This window comes from Odocoileus virginianus, chromosome 2 (genome assembly GCF_023699985.2).
Source record: "Odocoileus virginianus isolate 20LAN1187 ecotype Illinois chromosome 2, Ovbor_1.2, whole genome shotgun sequence".
Taxonomy (NCBI): domain Eukaryota; kingdom Metazoa; phylum Chordata; class Mammalia; order Artiodactyla; family Cervidae; genus Odocoileus; species Odocoileus virginianus.
Window position 1 is genome coordinate 89191692 of NC_069675.1, and position 23305 is coordinate 89214996.

The 23305-nt window shown below is 38.7% G+C and overlaps 1 protein-coding gene across 1 annotated transcript; it reads left to right on the plus strand.

Annotated features, from left to right (window-relative positions):
• Positions 1-20451: 20451 nt before the first annotated feature.
• On the plus strand, positions 20452-21478 carry LOC110123872 (olfactory receptor 1L4-like). Its single transcript, XM_020872148.2, has one exon. The coding sequence runs from the start codon at positions 20543-20545 to the stop codon at positions 21476-21478; it is 936 nt and encodes a 311-aa protein (XP_020727807.2). The 5' UTR covers positions 20452-20542.
• Positions 21479-23305: the final 1827 nt, after the last annotated feature.

Consider the following 23305-nt stretch of genomic DNA (forward strand, 5'->3'; position numbering starts at 1 on the left):
GTTGGTCATAACTTTCCTTCCAAGGAGTAAGTGTCTTTTAATTTCATGGCTGCAATCACCATCTGCAGTGATTTTGGAGCCCCAAAAGATAAACTCTGACACTGTTTCCACTGTTTCCCCATCTATTTCCCATGAAGTGATGGGACCAGATGCCATGATCTTAGTTTTCTGAATGTTAAGCTTTAAGCTAACTTTTTCACTCTCCTCTTTCACTCTCATCAAGAGGCTTTTTAGTTCCTCTTCACTTTCTGCCATAAAGGTGTTGTCATCTGCATATCTGAGGTTATTGATATTTCTCCAAGCAATCTTGATTCCAGCTTGTGCTTCTTCCAGCCCAGTGTTTCTCATGATGTTCTCTGCATATAAATTAAATAAGCAGGGTGACAATATACGCCTTGACGTACTCCTTTTCCTGCTTGGAACCAGTCTGTTGCATAGCTATAAATTTCGATCAAATATATTCACTTCTTCCAATTGAATATTGTCCAACAATTTTCTTTTCTGCCAGATTCAAAAAGGCTAAATGTCTTTTTATGCAGGTCTGTTTCTGAATTCTACTCTGTTCCATCAGTTCTATTGCATATTCCTATACCAATACTTGTGTTGTTGGAAGAGGGTGTTTGCTATGACTAGTGCGTTCTCTTGGCAGACTCTTTTAGCCTTTGCCCTGCTTCATTCTGTACTCCAAGGCCAAATTTGCCTGTTACTCCAGGTGTTTCTTGACTTCCAACCTTTGCATTCCTGTCCCCTATAATGAAAAGGACATCCTTTTGGGGTGTTAGTTTTAAAAAGTCTTGTAGGTCTTCATAGAACCATTCAACTTCAGCTTCTTCAGCATTACTGGTTGGGGCATAGGCTTGGATTACCGTGATATTGAGTGGTTTGCCTTGGAAACGAACAGAGATCATTCTGTCGTTTTTGAGATTACATCCAAGTACTGCATTTCAGACTCTTTTGTTGACCAAGATGGCTACTCCATTTCTTCTAAGGGATTCTTGCCCACAGTAGTAGATATAATGGTCATCTAAGTTAAATTCACCCATTCCAGTCCATTTTAGTTCTCTGATTCCTAGAATGTTGACATTCACAGTTGCCATCTCTGTTTGACCACTTCCAATATGCCTCAATTCATGGATCTAACATTCCAGGTTCCTATGCAATATTGCTCTTTACAGTGTCGGACCTTGCTTCTATCACCAGTCATATCCACAGCTGGGTATTGTTTTTGCTTTGGCTCCATCCCATCATTCTTTCTGGAGTTATTTCTCCACTAATCTCCAGTAGCATATTGGGCACCTACCGACCTGGGGAGTTCCTCTTTCAGTATCCTATCATTTTGCCTTTTCATACTGTTCATGGGGTTCTCAAGGCAAGAATACTGAAGTGGTTTGCCATTCCCTTCTCCAGTGGGCCACATTCTGTCAGATCTCTCCACCATGACCATGGACATCAACAGATGGTCAACACCAAAATCAGATTGATTATATTCTTTGCAGCCAAAGATGGAGAAGCTCTATACAGTCAGCAAAAATAAGACTGGGAGCTGACTGTGGCTCAGATCATGAACTCCTTATTGCCAAATTCAGACTTAAATTGAAGAAAGTAGGGAAAACTATTAGACCATTCAGGTATGACCTAAATCAAATCCCTTATGATTATACAGTGGAAGTGAGAAATAGATTTAAGGGACTGGATCTGGTAGACAGAGAGCCTGATGAACTATGGATGGAAGTTTATGACATTGCACAGGAGATAGGAATTAAGACCATCCCCATGGAAAAGAGATGCAAAAAATCAAAATGACTGTCTGAGGAGGTCTTACAAATGGCTGTGAAAAGAAGAGAAGTGAAAAGCAAAGGAGAAAAGGAAAGACATACCCATTTGAATTCAGAGTTCCAAAGAATAGCAAGGAGAGATAAGAAAGTCTTCCTCAGCAATCATTGCAAAGAAATAGAGGAAAACAACAGAATGGGAAATACTAGAGATCTCCAAGAAAATTAGAAATACCAAGGGAACATTTCATGCAAAGATGGGCTCAATAAAGGACAGAAATGGTATGGACCTAACAGAAGCAGAAGATATTAAGAAGAGGTGGAAGAATACACAGAAGAACTGTACAAAAAAAAGATCTTCATGGCCCAGATAATCACGATGGTGTGATCACTCACCTAGAGCCAGACATCCTGGAATGTAAAGTCAAGTGGGCCTTAGAAAGCATCACTACGAACAAAGCTAGTGGAGGTGATGGAATTCCGGTTGAGCTATTTAAAATCCTGAAAGAAAAAAAAAATAAAATAAAATCCTGAAAGATGATGCTGTGGAAGTGCTGCACTCAATATGCCAGCAAATTTGGAAAACTCTTTTCCAGCCACAGGACTGGAAAAGCTCAGTTTTCATTCCAATCCCAAAGAAAGGCAATCCCAAAGAATGCTCAAACTACCATATAATTGCACTCATCTCACACGCTAGTAAAGTAATACTCAAAATTCTCCAAGCCAGGTTTCTGCAATATGTGAACCGTGAACTTCCAGATGTTCGAGATGAATTTAGAAAAGGCAGAGGAACCAGAGATCAAATTGCCAACATCCGCTGGGTCATCAAAAGAGCAAGAGAGTTCCAGGAAAACATCTATTTCTTCTTTATTGACTATGCCAAAGCCTTTGACTGTGTGGATCACAATAAACTGTGGAAAATTCTGAAAGAGATGGGAATACCGGACCACCTGACCTGCCTCTTGAGAAACCTATATGCAGGTCAGGAAGCAACAGTTAGAACTGGACATGGAACAACAGACTGGTTCCAAATAGAAAAAGGAGTACGTCAAGGCTGTATATTGTCACCCTGCTTATTTAATTTATATGCAGAGTACATCATGAGAAATGCTGGGCTGGAAGAAGCACAAGCTGGAATCAAGATTGCTTGGAGAAATATCAATAACCTCAGATATGCAGATGACACCACCTTTATGGCAGAAAGTGAAGAGGAACTAAAAAGCCTCTTGATGAAAGTGAAAGAGGAGAGTGAAAAAGTTGGCTTAAAACTCAACATTCAGAAGACTAAGATCATGGCATCTGATCCCATTACTTCATGGCAAATAGGTGGGGAAACAGTGGAAACAGTGTCAGAGTTTATCTTTTGGGGCTCCAAAATCACTGCGGATGGTGATTGCAGCCATGAAATTAAAAGACACTTACTCCTTGGAAGGAAAGTTATGACCAACCTAGATAGCATGTTAAAAAGCAGAGACATTACTTTGCCAACAACGGTCCATCTAGTCAAGGCTATGTTTTTTCCAGTGGTCATGTATAGATGTGAGAGCTGGACTGTAAAGAAAGCTGAGCACCGAAGAATTGATGCTTTTGGATTGTGGTGTTGGAGAAGACTCTTGAGAGTCTCTTGGACTGCAAGGAGATCCAACCAGTCCATCTTAAAGGAGATCAGTCCTGGGTGTTCATGGGAAGGACTGATGCTGAAGCTGAAACTCCAATCCTTTGGCCACCTCATGCGAAGAGTTGACTCATTAAATAAGACCCTGATGCTGGGAGAGATTGGGGACAAGAGGATAAGGGGATGACAGAGGATGAGATGGCTGGATGGCATCACCAACTCGATGGCCATGAGTTTGAGTAATCTCCGGGTGTTTGTGTTGGACAGGGAAGCCTGGCATCCTGCGATTCATGGGTCGCAAAGAGTCAGACACTACTGAGCGACCGAACTGAACTGATTCCAATACATGGAGAAGGAAATGCCAAACCACTCAGTACTCTTGCCTAGAGAATTCCGTGGACAATTCAGAGGAGCCTGATAGGCTGCTGCCCATGAAGTCGCACAGAGTCGGACACAACTGAAGTGACTTAGCAGCAGCAGCAGCAGCATACCAATACTATGTCATTTTAGTTGACAGGATTTTACTGTGTGTTTTTCTGACTGGGAAGAGAAATTCACCCTAACTGTTTGCTTTGTTTCTCAAAATTATTTTTTATTTTGTCCATTTTCTCTCCTTGATTAGCTTTAGAATAGTTTTGACCTATTCTATAAAGATTCATATTTGAATTTTATGAGTGTATTGAATATAAGTAATGATTTGGGGAACTAACATTTTCACCATATTATCTGCCCATCCAGCAATATGGATTATATGATCACCCTCTACTACCTACTACTTATGGGGCTTTGCTGTTAGCTTTCTTTTGAGAGATACCACTCCTAGTGAGGCTTTTTCTATCAGCAAATTATAAACAGAATACCTCTTCACTATTCTGGGGGAAACACCTGAACCAGAATATTAGAATTGCAGAGTTTCAGATTGAGGTAGTATGTATTTTGTTAAATAATATAAATGACCATCTTCACTGGACTGTGGCTACTCTGGGGAGATTACTGATATTAACTCCTTTGTAAGGTGGCTAAATCTGGCAAACCTACAGTCCTCTGGTGTGTCCAGGTATAGTCTGCTACAGACTTGAACTTGGGGGAAATGAGAACATGGAAGAGAGGAATGTCCTCTGCAAGAAACAAATATGCCTTAAGTTTATGTTGCCAGGATAAGATCAGAATGGAATCCTCTTAATTTCCTACTCATGGAGTAGGAAATGGCAACCCACTCCAGCATTCTTGCCTGGAAAATTCCACAGATAGAGGAGACTGGCAGGCTACTGTCCATGGGGTCTCAAAGAGTTGGATGTGATTAAGCACATATCTTGAGTTATTTAGAATTCAGAAGCTAATGAATTTAATTCTCTCTAAATCACCCTAATGTAAGATATTTAATAAAGAATTTTCTGTTTAAAAAAAATAGAGTGCATAGCCAATGGCATCTAGGGACAGTTAACATGAGCATCCACTCTGTTTTTCTGCAGGGCAATCTCTTTGTGTTACCTTCAAGTCTTGATAGAGTCTGTTAATACAGAGCCCCAAGTAGTGGGTATAATGGTTCCTTGCTGTTGCTAACCAAAGGTACTACATTATCCCCTGACAATTTCCTTAAATTCTACCCCCACCTTTGAAAATAATCCTTTTTTCAATCTCCTCTCACTTGGAGTGTTCCATCTCTTTCTCTCTTGGACTGATTGGCATAAGGCAAAATATGCTAGAGACAAATATTCACAAAGTGAGAGGTGTTAAGTCCTGAGCTAGGGCAGTGGCAGTTGAGATAGGAAGGAAGACTAATTTGAGAAGTTCTGAAGAGGAAGTTTTGACCAGACTTAGGGATGGCTGCAGTCCATGTGGTCACAAAGAGTCAGACATGACTGAGTGACTATCACTCACTCACAGTGACTAATTAAATGGGGGAGGAGAAGGATGGTAATAAGAGGGAGAACTTTAAAATCTCTTTTCAAGTTCCTGACTTTAATGACCCAGTGGTTGGCCATACTAGTCATGGGAAAGGAAGCAATTTTGATGTCTGAGTGGCAATCTATACAGTTAGTAGATAGATTAAAAAAATAAGTCCTTTCAATGTTTGAAGCATATTGACCCTTAAGTGGGCTTTCCAGGTGGCTGAGTAGGTAAAGATCCTACCTGCCAAACAAGGAGACACAAAGACATGGGTTTGATCCCTGGGTCCAAAAGATACCCTGAAGAAGGGAATGGCTACCTACTCCCGTATTCTTGCCTGTAGAATTCCATAGCAAGAATACAGACTGCATTCACCTTTTTGTCAATTGCACACGAAACATTCTCCAGGATAGATCACATCCTGGGCCATAAATCTAGCCTTGGTAAATTCAAAAAAATTGATATCATTTCAAGCATATTTTCTGATCACAATGCAGTAAGATTACATGTCAACTACAGAAAAATAATTAAAAATACATACATAGGGAGGCTAAAAATCACACTTCTGAATAACCAACAGATCATGGGAGAAATAAAAAAGGAAATCAAAATATGCATTAAAAACAAATGAAAATGAAAATGCAACAACCCAAAACCTATGGAATTCAATAAAAGCAGTACTAAGAGGAAGATTCATAGCAATACAAGCTTACCTTAATAAACAAGGGGAAAATCAAGTAAATAACCTGTTTACACCTAAAGCAATTAGAAAAAGAAGAAATGAAGAACCCCAAAGTTAGTAGAAGGAAAGAAATCATAAAAATCAGCAGAAATAAATTAAAAAGAAACAAAGCAGCCTATAGCAAAAAAAAATCAATAAAACTGAAATCTGGTTCTTTGAGCAGATAAATAAAAGACAAACCATTAGCCAGACTCATCAAGAAAACCAGGGAGAAGAATCAAATCACAAAATTAGAAACGAAAATGGAGAATTCACAACAGGCAACACAGAAATGCAAAGGATCATAAGAGACTACTATCAGCAACTATATGCCAATAAAATGGACAACTTGGAAGAAACGGACAAATTCTTAGAAAAGTGTAACTTTCCAAAACTGAACCAGGAAGAAATAGAAAATCTTAACAGACCCATCACAAGTATAGAAATTGAAACTGTAATCAGAAATCTTCCAACAAACAAAACCCCAGGACCAGATGGCTTAACGGCTGAATTCTACCAAAAATTTAGAGAAGAGCTAACACCTATCCTACTCAGACTCTTCCAGAAAATTGCAGAGGAAGGTAAACTTCCAAACTCATTCTATGAGGCCACCATCGCCCTAATACCAAAACAAAAGATGCCACACAAAAAGAAAACTACAGGCAAATATCACTGATGAATGTAGATGCAAAAATCCTTAACAAAATTCTAGCAAACAGAATCCAACAACATATTAAAAAGATCATACATCAGGAGCAAGTGGGCTTTATCCCAGGGATGCAAGGATTCTTCAATATTTGCAAATCAATCAATATGATACACCACATTAACAGATTGAAAGATAAAAACCATATGATTATCTCAATAGATGCAGAGAAAGCCTTTGACAAAATTCAACATCCATTTATGATAAAAAAAAAAAAACCCTCCAGAAAGCAGGCATAGAAGAAACATACCTCAACATAATAAAAGCCATATATGATAAACCCACAACAAACATTATCCTCAATGGTGAATAATTGAAAGCATTTCCCCTAAAGTCAGGAACAAGACAAGGATGCCCACTCTCACCACTCCTATTCAACATAGTTTTGGCAGTTTTATCCACAGCAATCAAAGAAGAAAAAGAAATAAAAGAATCCAGATTGGAAAAGAAGAAGTAAAACTCTCACTGTTTGCAGATGACATGATCCTCTACATAGAAAACCCTAAAGACACCACCAGAAAATTATTAGAGCTAATCAATGAATATAGTAAAGTTGCAGGATATAAAATTAACACACAGAAATCCCTTGCATTCCTATACACTAACAATGAGAAAACAGAAAGAGAAATAAAGGAAACAATTCCATTCACCACTGCAATGAAAAGAATAAAATACTTAGGAATAAATCTACCTAAAGAAACAGAAGACCTATATATAGAAAACTGTATAACATTGGTGAAAGAAATCAAAGATGACACAAATAGCTGGAAAAATATACCATGTTCGGATCGGAAGAATCAATCTAGTGAAAATGAGTATACTACCCAAAGCAATCTATAGATTCAATGCAATCCCTATCAAGCTACCAACAGTACTTTTTCACAGAACTAGAACAAATAATTTCACAATTTGTATGGAAATACAAAAAATCCTGAATAGCCAAAGTAATCTTGAGAAAGAAGAATGGAACTGGAGGAATCAACCTGCCTGACTTCAGACTATACTACAAAGCCACAGTCATCAAGACAGTATTGTACTGGCACAAAGACAGAAACATAGATCAATGGAACAAAATAGAAAGCCCAGAGATAAATCCACGCACCTATGGTCACCTTATCTTTGACAAAGGAGGCAAGAGTATACAATGGAGAAAAGACAATCTCTTTAACAAGTAGTGCTGGAAAAACTGGTCAACCACTTGTAAGAGAATGAAACTAGACACTTCCTAACACCATACAAAAAAATAAAACTCAAAATGGATTAAAGATCTAAATATAAGACCAGAAACTATAAACATCCTAGAGGAAAACATAGGTGAAACACTCTCTGATGTAAATCATAGCAGGATCCTCTATGACCCACCTCCCAGAGTAATGGAAATAAAAAAATAAATAAACAAATGGGACCTAATGAAACTTAAAAGCTTTTGCACAACAAAGGAAACTATAAGCAAGGTGAAAAGACAGACTTCAGAATGGGAGAAAATAATAGCAAATTAAGCAATGGAGAAAGGATTAATCTCAAAAATATACAAGCAACTCCTCCAGCTCAATTCCAGAAAAATAAATGACCTAATCAAAAAATGGGCCAAAGAACTAAACAGACATTTCTCCAAAGAAGACATACAGATGGCTAACAAACACATGAAAAGATGCTTAACATCACTCATTATCAGAAAAATGCAAATCAAAACCACAATGAGGTACCATCTCATGCCAGTCAGAATGGCTGCTATCAAAAAATTTACAAACAATAAATGCTGGAGAGGGTGCAGAGAGAAAGGAACCCTCTTACATTCTTGATGGGAATGCAAACTAGTACAGCCAGTATGGAGAACAGTTTGGAGATTCCTTAAAAAACTGGAAATAGAACTGCCATATAACCCAGCAATCCCACTGCTGGGCATACACACTGAGGAAACCAGAATTGAAAGAGATACACATGCCCCAACATTCATCGCAGCACTGTTTACAATAGCCAGGACATGGAAGCAACCTAGATGTCCAGTGGCAGACAAATGGATAAGAAAGCTGTGATACATATCCACAATGGAATATTACTCAGCTATTAAAAAGAATTCATTTGAATCAGTTCTAATGAGATGGATGAAACTGGAGCCCATTATACAGAGCAAAGTCAGTCAGAAAGAAAAACACCTATAGAGTACATTAACACATATATATGGAATCTAGAAAGATGGTAACGAAGACTCTATATGCAAGACAGCAAAAGAGACAGAGATGTAAAGAATAGACTTTTGGACTCTGTAGGAGAAGGCAAGGGTGGGATGATTTGACAGAATAGCATTGAAACATGTATATCATCATATGTGAAACAGACTGCCAGTCCAGGTTTGATACATGAATCTGGTGCTCAAGGCTGGTGCACTGGGATGACCCTGAGGGATGGGAAGGGGAGGGAGGGTCAGGATGGGGAACACAGTTACACCAATGGCTAATTCATGTGAATGTACGGCAAAAACCACCACAATATTGTAAAGTAATTAGCCTCCAATTAAAACAAAAAAATAAAACAAAAAACAAAAAGAGACATGCACCCCAATGTTCACAACAACACTATTTACAATAACCATGGTATTGAAGCAACCTAAATACCCCTAAAAAGATGAATGAGTATAAGTGATATATATAGATATGTGTGTGAGTGTGATAGACTAATCAGCCATAAAAAAAGTATGAAATTCTGCCATTTGCAACAATATGGATGGGCCTATATGTTATTATGCTTAGTGAAATAAGCCAGGTTGAGGAACGCAAATACCCTACATTATCACTTATATGTGGGATCTAAAATATAAAACAAATGAATGACTATACCAAAACAGAAACAGATTCACAGATACAGAAAACAAACCAGTGGTTTCCAGTGGAGTAAGGCAAGGGGTGAGGAGCAAGATAGAGGTAGAGTATTATGAGCTACAACTACAAAGTATAAAATTAAAAAGCAACAAGGATATACTATACAGCACAGTAAACTATAGCCATTATTTTGTAATAATTGTAAACCAAGTGCAATCTACAAATATATTGAATCACAATATTTGTACATCTGAAATTAACATAATATAATAAATGAACTTTACTTCAATAAAAAGAAATAATAGAAAATACCCAAGCAGGTAAAAGCAATAAACATTTGAATGTGTTCAAGAGGCAGTGAAAAGCCCCATGGAACTTGTGTAACTTGAAAACAAGAAGAGTAAGATCAGAAAAACAGAGCCTGACCTCAGTCACTACTGCCACCCTCAATGGTGCACCTGTAGAGACTCAGGATGAGAAAGCACAGGACAGTGGCCCCAGACAGCTGAGTTTCATATCAAAGGAATGATTTTGAAACTGCAAAAATGTGTCTCTGGGGGTTTCGAGGAACTCCTGTTCTTTATGTCAGTACAGAGAGAATTTGGCGAGAGCCAAAGTGATTGATAGATACGAACTGATTTATTAGAATAGGACACACGTGAGGCTTACAGCTGGGCAGGCAAGAGGGTGCTAGTCCAAGAACTTAGTGGGCTACAGTTTTATAATCAATGGAAAACTGGGGAGAGAAAGAAGACCACTTTCTCCCTCATTCTAAAGTAAATGTGCTCGGGCCTGGTGCACTGGGAAGACCCAGAGGGATCGGGTGGAGAGGGAGGTGGGAGGGGGGACTGGGATGGGGAATACATGTAAATCCATAGCTAATTCATTTCAATGTATGACAAAAACCACTGCAATGTTGTAAAGTAATTAGCCTCCAACTAATAAAAATAAATGGAAAAAAAAAGGTTAAAAAAAATTTTAAAAAAATAATAATAAAGTAAATGTCAAGCTTCCATCATTAGCTCCTCCTCCATATTGGGCAGAAGAGTTTTCTTGTCCTTACATGATCAAGCCAGTACATTTGAGGCACAATGGAAATGAGCAAAAATGAGGTATTGTATACTAAAATGGTAAATAATCTCAGGTTTCAGTAGAATTTCACCCTTTCCTTATATTTTTGCTTTTAGTGTGCACAGAGAAGCATGTCCCAGGAATCTTTAACTTACTGAGTCAATGGGCCTGAGCCTTATTCCACCATTGTTTTATTTGGGGGGTGTGTCTCATGCTTCTGTTACCTGGTTTTGTTGCTAGGAGAGCCAGCTTGGTTTTGTGCTTAAGCAAATCTGCTTTCTTGAATACTCATTCATTTACAGGGGTCTCCCATACTTTTTCCTTTACTCATGACCTGTTAGTGGGATTAACTACTTAATCACCTACTTTGTCCCTATAAATTTCAATAAGCCCTGACTTTTGTATCTTCCCATATATGGAAAAGTGCTAAATTCATTCATTAAAGATGTCTGGTTTTCTTCAATTAACTACAATCTTTTATATTTTGACTACTTGATTTTTGTTGTAAAATTTCCTATGTATCTTGGCTCCACCTTACTTCTTCTGATCAGTCCCCCAGACTGAGACCCAGGCTTAAGTCCTCAGTTTTGTCTGCTGAATAAAATAAAATTCTCAACAAGAAGGTTGTATATTTTTTTAATCAACATCAGGCAGCAACATAAATTTGTTTGTATTTCCTGAGTACAGTAAATAATCTCTAGCTACTTACAAAAAGATATATTTCGGTAGGTGAAATAACCTATGGTGCATCCAGGATATTACTCAGCAATTTAAAAATAATGAGCTGCCAAGCCATGAAAACACATGAAAGAAACTTCAATTCAAATACTAACTGAAAGAAGCCAATCTGAAAAGGCTACAGTGTATTTCAACAGTGTATTCCAGAAAAGGTAAAACTATGGAGACACTAAAAAGATCAGTAATTACCAGAAGTTGGGGAAGGAAAAAATGAAGAGATGGAACACAGGAATTTTAAGGCAGTAAAAATTTCCTATGTGATACTCTAAAGAAGGATACACGTCATTTTATTTCTGTTGAAACACCTAGAAGGTACACCACCCAGAATGAGGCCTAATGTTACCTATAGACTTTGGGTGATAATGTGTCAATGTGGGGAAAGGTAATACTGGGGGAGCTATGTATATGTAAGGGCAGGGGATAGAAGAAAACTCTCTGTACTTTCTGATGAATTTTCCTGTGAACCTATAACTGCTATAGAAAATAAAGTCCATTTAAATGGAAAATTTGAAAGAAAAAATACAAAATATCTAACTAAAAGTCCTGATTGTTATGCCAAATATTCTTGAGGATAGTGTGGATTAGAGAAGCTAAATAAGTTGCCCCAATTCACCCATATAATAATTGATGGAACTGGAATTCAAAAACAAGTAATCTGGATTAAGAAGCTGAAGCAATAAAATGTTTAAGGAAGGCAAACAAAAAGTAGTTGAAAATGAGGCTCGAAAAGGTTAACTCTTGCAAAACCTCAAACAGCTTTTAAGAGGCAGAGCCAGTATTCAAATCCATTCAGTCTGACTCCAGATCTTGCCTGGAGACAAGACCTTATTCCTTTCCCTGTAACACTAACCTGCATCTAGATACAATCATCCATGCAAACATAGAACCTCAGAGATGTCAGAGGCCATCTGCTTTCCTTCCAGCCCACATGCTGACATGCACAGGAGAACAGGTTTGAACAGAGAGCACATAGAGGATATCAGCACACACATGTACATTGCACACATACATGTGCAGAAAAATACTTCCAGCCTCCAGCACCACGGTCCTACCTCCCTTCCCAGGTGTAGAGGCTGTACCTCCAGAGTCCAGATTCCCCAGTCTCCGGGGCACAGAGCTCAGTGAGGGCATCAGGACTGTTCTCCTCTCCTGGGAAGGCTGCAGGGATGATCCCCAGAGGGCTCTGGCTTGTGGGGGTTGTGGGGGAGGACACACCTCTGGGTCTCCCTTCTATTAGCAGTTCCCACTGTAGGCAGAGAGAAGAACCAGTGCAGTTCTGAACATAGATCTCACCTGCCTCCTTCCTCAGAGATTCAGAGCCTGATCATAACCTGCTGGCAGGACCCCAGGCCTGACCAGGACACTGAGTCTCCTCTGTCAGGTCCACAGGTAGGCAGCATGATAGACCTTTAAGAACTGAGACTAGGGGTTAACATCTTCATGTGACCTTTTCCTAATCCTTGCTTCTCTCCTTCATCTCAAAAGCCAGTAAACACTGCCTCTTCTCTTTTTTCCCTCTCTCTGCTTCTCATCACATATCACACATTTTTGAAGAAGCTTCTCTGTGTAAAGTGCTGGCCCCTGTCTTAAAGGGCACAAAATGGAGTCAGCAGGAGAACAAGTGAATAAGACAGTTAAGATAATGCAGGTGTTAAAGAGGATATATCCTGACTCTGGCTCCTCTACCACCTAGTTGTGTGGCATTAACCAGATCACTTCAGGTCCTTGCCTCACTTTCATTACCTGTAAAATGAGCTGCTGTAATGACTAAATGTCTTAACATGTGTGATGTGCTTAGAACAGTGTCTGGTATATATAAGTACTATGGAATTGTTAGCTACTTTATGACCTTGATGGAGAATGTACGTGGAAAGGGGCTACAGTACATGGGGATCTCAAGGTGGAGGCATCTGGAGGAGTCATGCTAGCTCAGCAGAGGAACAAAAGATCCGTTTTCAGAAGTCCCAGTTTAAGCACCTCTGGTGGATCAGTATGTTGAGACAGAGGGAAGACAATAATACAGAAGGGAATCCAATAGGCATATTTGAAAAGTCCACCTGCCTTGCCATCTAGAATGGAACAGCTGGGAAGGGCTGGGTAAAGCTTTAACCTGCTATAGGAGTGAAAATTAGGCAGAAAGTTGGGGAGGGAAAGACCATCCTGAAAAGCACCCTGCAGACTCTTATGTAGGTTATATCACTTCAGGAGACTATACACTTGTGTGTCTTACTGCTGGTAGTGGGAACAGCACGGGAGGGTCCAGGAGAAATTTTAAGATCAGGTCCTGATGGTGGGAAAGCAGAGAACCAGTCTTCATTCAGAATCTGCCAGAGCTGCAGTCCAACCATTCCTCTCCAAAGAGAAGGAAGAGAGCTGAGCATAAAGATTTCTGGAATGAGAGGTAGAAATGGGAGCGGAAAGCAGGGGAAATGACAGGATCCCAGTGTGTGGGAGACAAGGATGAAGGAGGAGGAGCAGGTGAGCAAGGATGCTGAAGGCAGTTTGTAGGAAGGAAGGACTGCTGCCTACAAAGGACTGGCCTCTGTTGCTCTCTACCATACAATGATGGTTTGGGGAAGAAGTCTGATAAAGTAGTTTAAAACATATTATTTGAAATCAAACATACCTAGATTTAAGTGTCAGATATACCAGCTTTGTGACCCTCTGAACTTCAGTCTCTTAATCTATTAAAAAAAAAAATGGATGATACTATCATGGCAAATAGATGGAGAAACAGTGGAAATAGTGGCTGACTTTATTTTCTGGGCTCCAAAATCACTGCAGATGTTAATTGCAGCCATGAAATTAAAAGACGTTTACTCCTTGGAAGGAAAGTTATGGCCAACCTAGACAGCATATTGAAAAGCAGTGACATTACTTTGTCAACAAAGATCTGTCTAGTCAAGGCTATGGTTTTTCCAATGGTCATGAATGGATGTGAGAGTTGGACTATAAAGAAAGCTGAGCACCAAAGAATTGATGCTTTTGAACTGTGGTGTTGGAGAAGACTCTTGAGAGTCTTGGACTGCAAGGAGATCCAACCAGTCCATCCTAAAGGAGATCAGTCCTGGGTGTTCATTGGAAGGACTGATGCTGAAGCTGAAACTCCAATACTTTGGCCACCTCATGCGAAGAAACTGACTCATTTGAAAAGACCCTGATGCTGGGAGGGATTGAGGGCAGGAGAAGAAGGGGACAACAGAGGATGAGATGGTTGGATGGCATCATCGACTCAATGGACATGGGTTTGGGTGGACTCCAGGACTTGGTGTTGGACAGGGAGGCCTGGATGCTACAGTTCATGGGGTCACAAAGAGTCGGACACGACTGAGTGACTGAACTAAGAACTAAGAACTAACTAAGGCTACTAACATCACAGTGCTATTGTATGGATTACATGAGACAAGTGCTAAGCACAGAATCTGTTCAGTAAAACATCCAGTAATTTTTTTCAGTTTAGTCACTTTTCAGTTGCCCTTGCCTACTCGTGGGAGCAGGTACATGAATATTGGGTAATTTTGCACCAGTGTATTGTCTGGTAGCTTAGACACAATTTAGCAACTAAAGCATCACCACCATTGCCTGGTGGCTCAGATTGTAAAGCATCTGCATGCAATGTGGGAGACTCAGGTTCAAACCCTGGGTCAGGAAGATTCCCTGGAGAAGGGAATGGCTATTCATTCCAGTATTCTCGCTTGGAGAATTCCATGGGCAGAGGAGCCTGGCAGACTACAATCCATGGGGTAGCAAAGAATGGGACATGACTGTGACTAACGCTTATTACCTACCAAACACATTTATTTCCTATTCGGGAAGTGCATTTTGTGCTCCCAGTTCCTAATCCCTGGTCAGTTGGGCTGGTGCTAATGAAACTGACCTTGCATAAGTGGTTAGGAATCAAAGAAAGGAAAATCAATCTGAGATAGCAACTGTCCACAAAATAGAAAATTCCAGTGGAGAAAGTAGAACACTACAGAAATAGTCTTTATTTCCCGATTATCAAGGAAGGGAGCAAACCTTTCAAGTATGGGTAGTGTGATATAAAAGGCTTGCAAAATTTCTGTCCCTCCTGGTCCTTCCCAGTCACAAACTGATGACAAACCCTATTATTTAAATGTCATTTTTCTAGCTTATTGTATGACCAATGAAAGTAAACACCACTGGTGGGTGGCACAGTGGTAAAGAATCCACCTGCCAATGCAGGAGACACAGGAGATATACATTTGATCCCTGGGTCAGGAAGATCCCCTGGAGGAGGGCATGGCAACCCACTCCAGTATTTTTGCCTCGGAAATCCCTTGGATAGAAGAACCGGGCAGGCTTCAGCCCATGGGGTCACAAAGAATCAGACACGACTTAACAACTGAGCACACACAGCACGTACAGAAATCTTTATCAAACACTCATTCAACTATCCTTTTTTTATTTTACCAGTAATACAAAATGTTTTATTACTAACCATAATCAATTCCATTTAGATACTACTTTACCATACAAAATGTGTTAGCATAAATTTTCTTAAATAACAGGAAGGTGGTGAATGAATGTAGGGAATTAATAATGAACTTATACATAATCCAATCAAATCATAGAACTATGCTTTTGAAAGAAATAAATGAAAAGTGCTTCCATTTTTACTCTTAAATTGACTGTGAATCAAAATCCCGTATTTCTTCATGATCATCGGAAAGCCTTGATAAGGCAGCATCCTACCTCTCTACCTCGTGTGGGTCATGCGATACCAACACCATGGGAAAGAGGTTAAATATTTGGGAAGGGGCATAGGCAGTTCATTTCTGAATTCTAGCACACTCATTCTCTTTTTTCTCATCTTATCTTTATTTTCTATTATTAGTTTCTATTGGAGGATAATTGCTTTACAATGTTGTGCTGGTCTCTGCTGAACACTAACTCAAATCAGTCATAAATTTATATATATGTATATATATATATCCATAAATATATATATCCATAATTTTATATATATATCCCTAATTTTGTATATATCCATAATTATATATATCCATATATATATATGCCCAAAACATGAGGGCATAGACAAAGTTATCAATTTAAACTAAATGGAAAGAGGACTAAGTACTGCCCTTAAAAATGTCACACAGATCTGAGGAATCCAGGTGCAGGTCCAAGGCAGGTCAACCCTTTACCACTGGGAAAACAAAGTCTTAGAGTGAGGTAAAAGACACAGTGAAAGACACAGGGAAAGAATCCAGAGTCAAATGAATACATTGCCCAAGAGTGAGTCTCAGATTAGGAGTATCTTCTAAAATTTTCTGTGCTCATACTCTCCAACTCAGCATTCCATCCGTTAGAATATATTCTGTATCATACTAACTCTCTCATGAGTGCAAAATATTTATATACAAAAGTATCCATTGTAACACTGTCTATGGAGGAGAAAAAGTATTATGAATAATACGACCACATTTCTGAATATGTGTATATAGATAACTGTGTATAAAATAACTGGAAAATATGCACCTATCTCTAGCTCTCTGGGAAGTGGAATTTTAGGGAACATTCATCTTTAATTATAAAATTAATAAAAGAAACATGTGTCCCATATTTTTTAATGTGAACACATAATGTAAGGTGAAACATGGAAGGAACTCCACACTTCGTCCCTTCATTCTCACTTCAGGAGGCAACTACAATGCATAACCACACACACACAACAAACACAACACATAAAGGAGATAACTTTCTTTACAAAAATAAGATTTCTCTGTACCCATTTTTCTGCAACTTGCTTCTGTCACTTAACAAAATATCACAGAGAGCAGTGTAACAGTGATAACATAGCTTAGCAATGAATAGCTCCTGCTCTGCCATTGGACTGCCTGAATTCAAATCTCAGCTCTACCACTTACTAACTATGGGATCTAGTAAGTTAATTGACTTTGCTAAACTATATTTTAATCTTTAAAGTAGGAATAATAGTGCATATCTCTCAAGATTTGGAGACATTAGAATGATAACAGCCAAAGTACCTAGCATGTAGCATATATTGAGTGTTAATAAATGTTGACTAGCATCAGTCATCTACATTCTTTAGAGACTGTGTGATAGTAAGTAATGCAAATTCACTATAATTATAATAATTCAACTACATATGAATATTTAGGTTGGGTTATCATTGTGTTTTGTTTGTTTTATCATACTGTTTTATCTGGTATTATAAGCAATATTACAATAAAAATATGTGTACATATCCTTGTGCTACAGATATGACTATTTTAAAAGGATAGCTTCCTACAAGTGTAATCATTGGATAAGGAGAAGAAGGTTTTCAAATCCAATGGAGACTATCAAAAGTTTTATACTGATAATTGTCTCACCATTAGTATGTGGAGATTTCCCTTTGGATATTGTTCAAATAATTTTATGTATATTCTGATAAATGATAATTGTACTTAAGTCTAATTTCTATTTTCTGATTACCAATAAGGTTGAACATCTTACATTTTTTTTGGTAAATGTGTTGTAGGTATTTTCTTTGAGTCAATAGCTTATATTTTCGCTATTCTTGTGGTCTCTTTGGGGGTAATGTTCATATTTTTTAGTATGGTATTTTGTCATCCTTGCTTCTACAACTTTTTTCTTGCCTGGAATGGCATCCCCATCCTGAGACCATAAAAATGTGCTCCTTTATTTTTTCCTAATTAATATATTTTATGTTTTTGATTCTTAATGTTTAGATAATTAATTTATATGGATTTGTGCAGCTGAGAGAGAAATCCAGCATCATTTTTACCAAATGTTTAGCCAATTATCATAAATGTCACTTGATAGTCCATCCTTTCTCCATTACTACAAAATGAATCCTTATTATATATTAAGTTCCATATAGATCTAGATCTATGTATATGTATAAATACAGGCATACAAACTTCTTTGTTGGTCCATTGAATAAGGTATATCATTACCTTATTGTTTTTCATTTCTATGTCCTTTGATTTTCAGGTAAGAAAATTCTGTCATTATCCTAATATTTTCAGAATTATCTTATCTTTTCTTAGCCATTTACACATCTAGATGACTTTTAGAATGACCTTCTCAATTCCACGAAAAATTCCCCTTCATATTGGGATTGGTATATATACACTATTGATACTGTGTATAAAATAGATAACTAATCAGAGCATACTGGATAGCACAGGGAACTCTACTCAATGCTTGTGGTGACCTAAATGGGAAGGAAATCCCAAAAAGAGGAAATAAATGTATAGAAACAGCTGATTCACTTTGCTGTACAGCAGAAGTTAACACAACATTGTACAGCAACTATACCCCGAGAAAAATTAATTTAAAAGATAAAAATATAAATCCTCTTGAGGTGTTATTATAGGTGCATTGAATCATTAGTTTGAAAGTTTTTTCAGATTTATTTAGATAAATTAGCATGTAACATTACATAAATTTAAGGTGTGCAATGTGATGTTTGATACACTGATATATGGCAAAATGATTGCCACACTGGGATTAGTTAACACCTTGAACAACTCACACAATTACCTTTTTGTATGTGTGTGTGGTGGGAAGATCTAATATCTACTCTCGTAAGAAGAATGGTGGTCACCAGGGATGAGAGTTGGAAGAATGGGGAAAATGTTGTTTAAGAGTACAAAATTTGCAATCATTATTAGAACAATAAGCACAGGAGATCTAATAGACAGCCTAGCAATTACAGACAACAATACTAAACTATGCACGTACCTCAAAAGTAGCTAAGAGACTAGATCTTAATTACTCCCACCACACAAAAAGAAATGATAATTATGTGTAGTGATAGAGGTGTTAGCTAATGATATGCTGGTAAACAATTTTTTAAAAAAGATTAAAGGAAGTAGATTATAACCTGAAAAAACTGTATCAAATCAAAAATTGCACACCTTAACTTACACAATGTTATACGTTGATTTTATCTCAGTTTGAGCAATGCAGCACAATGGTAGCAGCCAGCGGCCATCTGCGCCTTCTCCTCCATGATACTGGTGGGAATGGGGCTCATATTCAAAGTTTTATATTCCTGCAGTAATTGGATGTTTAGTATGAGAACTTCAACATTTTCAATTGGAAACAAATGTATATTTAAAGGTATAAACTCAGTAACATAGGCTATTCCTGGGGTAGAACAGTTGACTCTTGAATAATACAAAAATAGAGGACACTGACCCTTCCTGCAGCCAAAAATGCACATATAACTACCCAGTCAGCATGCCATATCCATGGGTTCTACTTTCAAGGATTCAACAACCAACAGATCATGTGGTACTGTACTACATATTTATTGAAAAATCTACATGTAAGTGGATCTGCACAATTCAAGCCCATGTTGTTCAGTGGTCAACCATATTCTTATTTTGAATGACATCCCTGACCCTCAGTGCAGGAGACCCAGGTTCGACCCCTGGAATGGGAAGATCCCCTGGAGAAGGAAATGGCAACTCACTCTAGTATACTTGCCTGTAGAATTCCATGGACAGAGGAGCCTGGTGGGCTACAGTCCATGGGGTCACAAAGAGTCAGACACAACTAAGTAACTAACACACCTAAAAGAAAAACTTAGATTTCAAGTGTCCAGATTATTGTAACCAAAGAGAAGTGCTTAAATAAATATTAAGCAGGCTTTTCTATGAAGCCATAAAATTCTCATCTGAACTCTGTGGATACTGGGGAGCACTGCTTAAATTCAATATGCACTTCTGTCCCACCTCCACTACCATCACCGCACCTCTGCACATATGAGTAGGAAAGGATCTGAATGAGAGGACATCCAGGATGGGAGCCTCTTGTATGAAAGCATCCTGATTCAGATTAAGACCCAGCAGTTCCTTCCCCTCCTTGACAAGAAGAAAGGAAGAGGGCTTTAGGGAGTTGGTTAGGAAAGAACCTAGGAAGAATCTTTAAAAAGAGAACTGAGAAGAACTCTGACAGATTAGGCTACATAGAACACCCTAAAAACACAGGGGAAATTTTTAGTTCTCATTTGTGAAGCAGCTTAAAATTAACTTCCCCCATGTTGAGTTATAACCCCTTGTTTCCATAGTTTCTTGAAGAAAATAATCTAACAAAACGTGGTAGACTTTTTTTTTTTTAATAGGCTGGAGTTTAGGAAAGAAACCATCCTCAAATTGCCCTTCACATCTCTCCTACACCATCTTCAAACCCTGACCAGCGGTCAAGGACATGGAGATGAAGAACTACAGCAGCAGCACTGCAGACTTTATCCTCCTGGGCCTCTCTTCCAACCCCCAGATGCAGAAACCCCTCTTTGCTGTTTTCTTTGTCATGTACCTGATCACCCTGGTGGGGAATGGACTCATCATCCTGGCCATCCACTCTGACTCCCGGCTCCACACCCCTATGTACTTTTTCCTCAGCAACCTGTCCTTCATGGATATCTGCTTCACAACAGTCATTGTGCCCAAAATGCTGCTGAACTTACTCTCAGAGACAAAATCTATCTCCTATGTGTGCTGCCTGGTCCAGATGTACTTCTTCATGGCTTTTGCAAATACTGACAGCTACCTGCTGGCCTCGATGGCCATAGATCGGCTGGTAGCCATCTGCAACCCCTTCCATTATGATGTGGTCATGAGCCCACGGCGTTGCCTCCTCCTGTTGCTGGGTTCGTGCACCATCTCTCACCTGCACTCCCTGCTGCGTGTGTTACTCATGTCCCGCCTGTCTTTCTGTGCCTCCCACATCATCAAGCACTTCTTTTGTGATACCCAGCCTGTGCTCAAGCTCTCCTGCTCTGACACTTCATCCAGCCAGATGGTGGTCATGACCAAGACCCTGGCTGTCATTGCCACCCCTTTCCTGTGCATTCTCTTCTCCTACCTGAGAATCATCGTCACTGTGCTCAAAATCCCTTCTGTGGCTGGGAAGTGGAAGGCCTTCTCCACCTGTGGCTCCCACCTCACCGTGGTGGTCTTCTTCTATGGGAGTGTCATCTATGTCTACTTTAGGCCACTGTCCATGTACTCAGTGGTGAAGGACCGGGTAGCCACAGTTATGTACACAATAGTGACACCCATGTTGAACCCTTTCATCTACAGCTTGAGGAACAAAGATATGAAGAGGGGTCTGAGGAAATTAAGGGACAAAATTCATTCATAGAAAAACATCAAGAGTGAATGTCATCATTGGGAGATGACCTAAGAAATGATCAGGTTATCCTTCCTGTGTATCCATTTTTCACATGGTACCCAAAGAGGCCATAAGAGGTGGTGTTGAATCCCAGTAAGAGTACTGATCTGGAAGTCAGATCATTTGGCCTCTATCAATGACCTTGAACAAATATATGTTCAATCCCTGACCAAGTATTGCTAGAAATCCAGATTTAGGAAAACAGATTCTGCCACCCATATAGTAAAATAATAAAACTACCCCAAAAGAATTCTTTCACATGCTTCACACTGGCTAGTGCCCAAGAAATCATGAAGTCCTGTTATTTTAAAAATAAGAAATAATGTGGGTTTGATAGAAAATTGGGAAAGATTTCTTGGAACAATGACCTAAGATTGTCCTTAAAGATAGCTTGAATTTTGAGAAGAAGATTCAATAGAATAGAAGATGAGCAGAGCATTTCAAAGAATAGGAAAAAATTTTCTCAGTATATAAAAATAGACCCAAAAGATTAAAGGTCTAAATATAATGTAAATCCATGGCTGATTCATGTCAATGTATGGCAAAAACCACTACAATATTGTAAAGTAATTAGCCTCCAACTAATAAAAATAAATGGGGAAAAAAAGTTTCTCTCCAAGCACAAAACAAAAAAAAAAAAATCTAAATGTAAGACATGATCCATAAAATTTCTAGAGCAAAACAAAACAGTCTTTAACATAAATCGTAGTGATATTTTTTTTTAAGATCTTTCTTCTAAGACAAAAGAAATAAAGGCAAAAAAATATAATGGGACCTAAGTCAACTTAAAAACTTTTGCACAGCAAAAGAAACAATTGACAAAATGAAAAGATAACCTAATAAATGGGAGAAAATGCTTGATTGTCATCCAAAATATTTAAATGTCTCATACAACTCAACAACAACAAAAAAAACAACAGTACAATTTTAAAATGGCAATAAAACTCGAACTGACATTTTTCAAAAGAAGATATACAGATGGCCAACAGGAATTTGAAAAGATACTCAACATCTCTAATCACCAGAGATTGCAAATCAAAACCACAATGTGATATCCCTTCATACCTGTCAACAGGGTGATCATCAAAGTCTACAACTAACGAATGTTATCAAGGCTGTAGAGAAAAGGGATCCTTAGTAAACTTGGTGGGAATGTAAATTCGTGCAGCCACTGTGGAAAACAGCATGGAATTTCCTCAAAAAAATAAAAAGAGAAATACCATGCATGCATGCGTGCTAAGTCACATCAGTCATCTCAGACTCTGTGAGACCCTATGAACTGTAGCCTGCCAGGCTCCTCTGTCCATGGGATTCTCCAGGCAAGAATCCTGGAGTCAGTTGCCATGCCCTCTTCCAGGGGATCTTCCAGACCCAGGAATCGGACCCACGTCTCCTGCGTCTCCTTCATTGCAGGCAAATTCTTTACCACTGAGCCACAAGAAAGCCCAGAAATAACATATGATGCAGTAATTCTACTCTTAGTAATATATTAGAAAAATAACACTAATTCAAAATAATGCATGCACCCCCAATGTTCACAACTCACTATTTATAATAGCCATTATAGAAGAACAACCTAAGTATTCCTAAAAAGATGAATGGCACACACACATATGCTTCCCAGGTGGCTCAATGGTAAAGAATCATCCTTCTGATGCAGGAGATGTAAGAAATGCAGGTTCAATCCCTGGGTCAGGAAAATTCCCTGGGGTTCCCTGGAGCAGGAAATAGCAACCCACTCCAATATTCTTGCCTGAAAAATTCCATGGACCGAGGAGTCTGGTGGGATACAGTCCA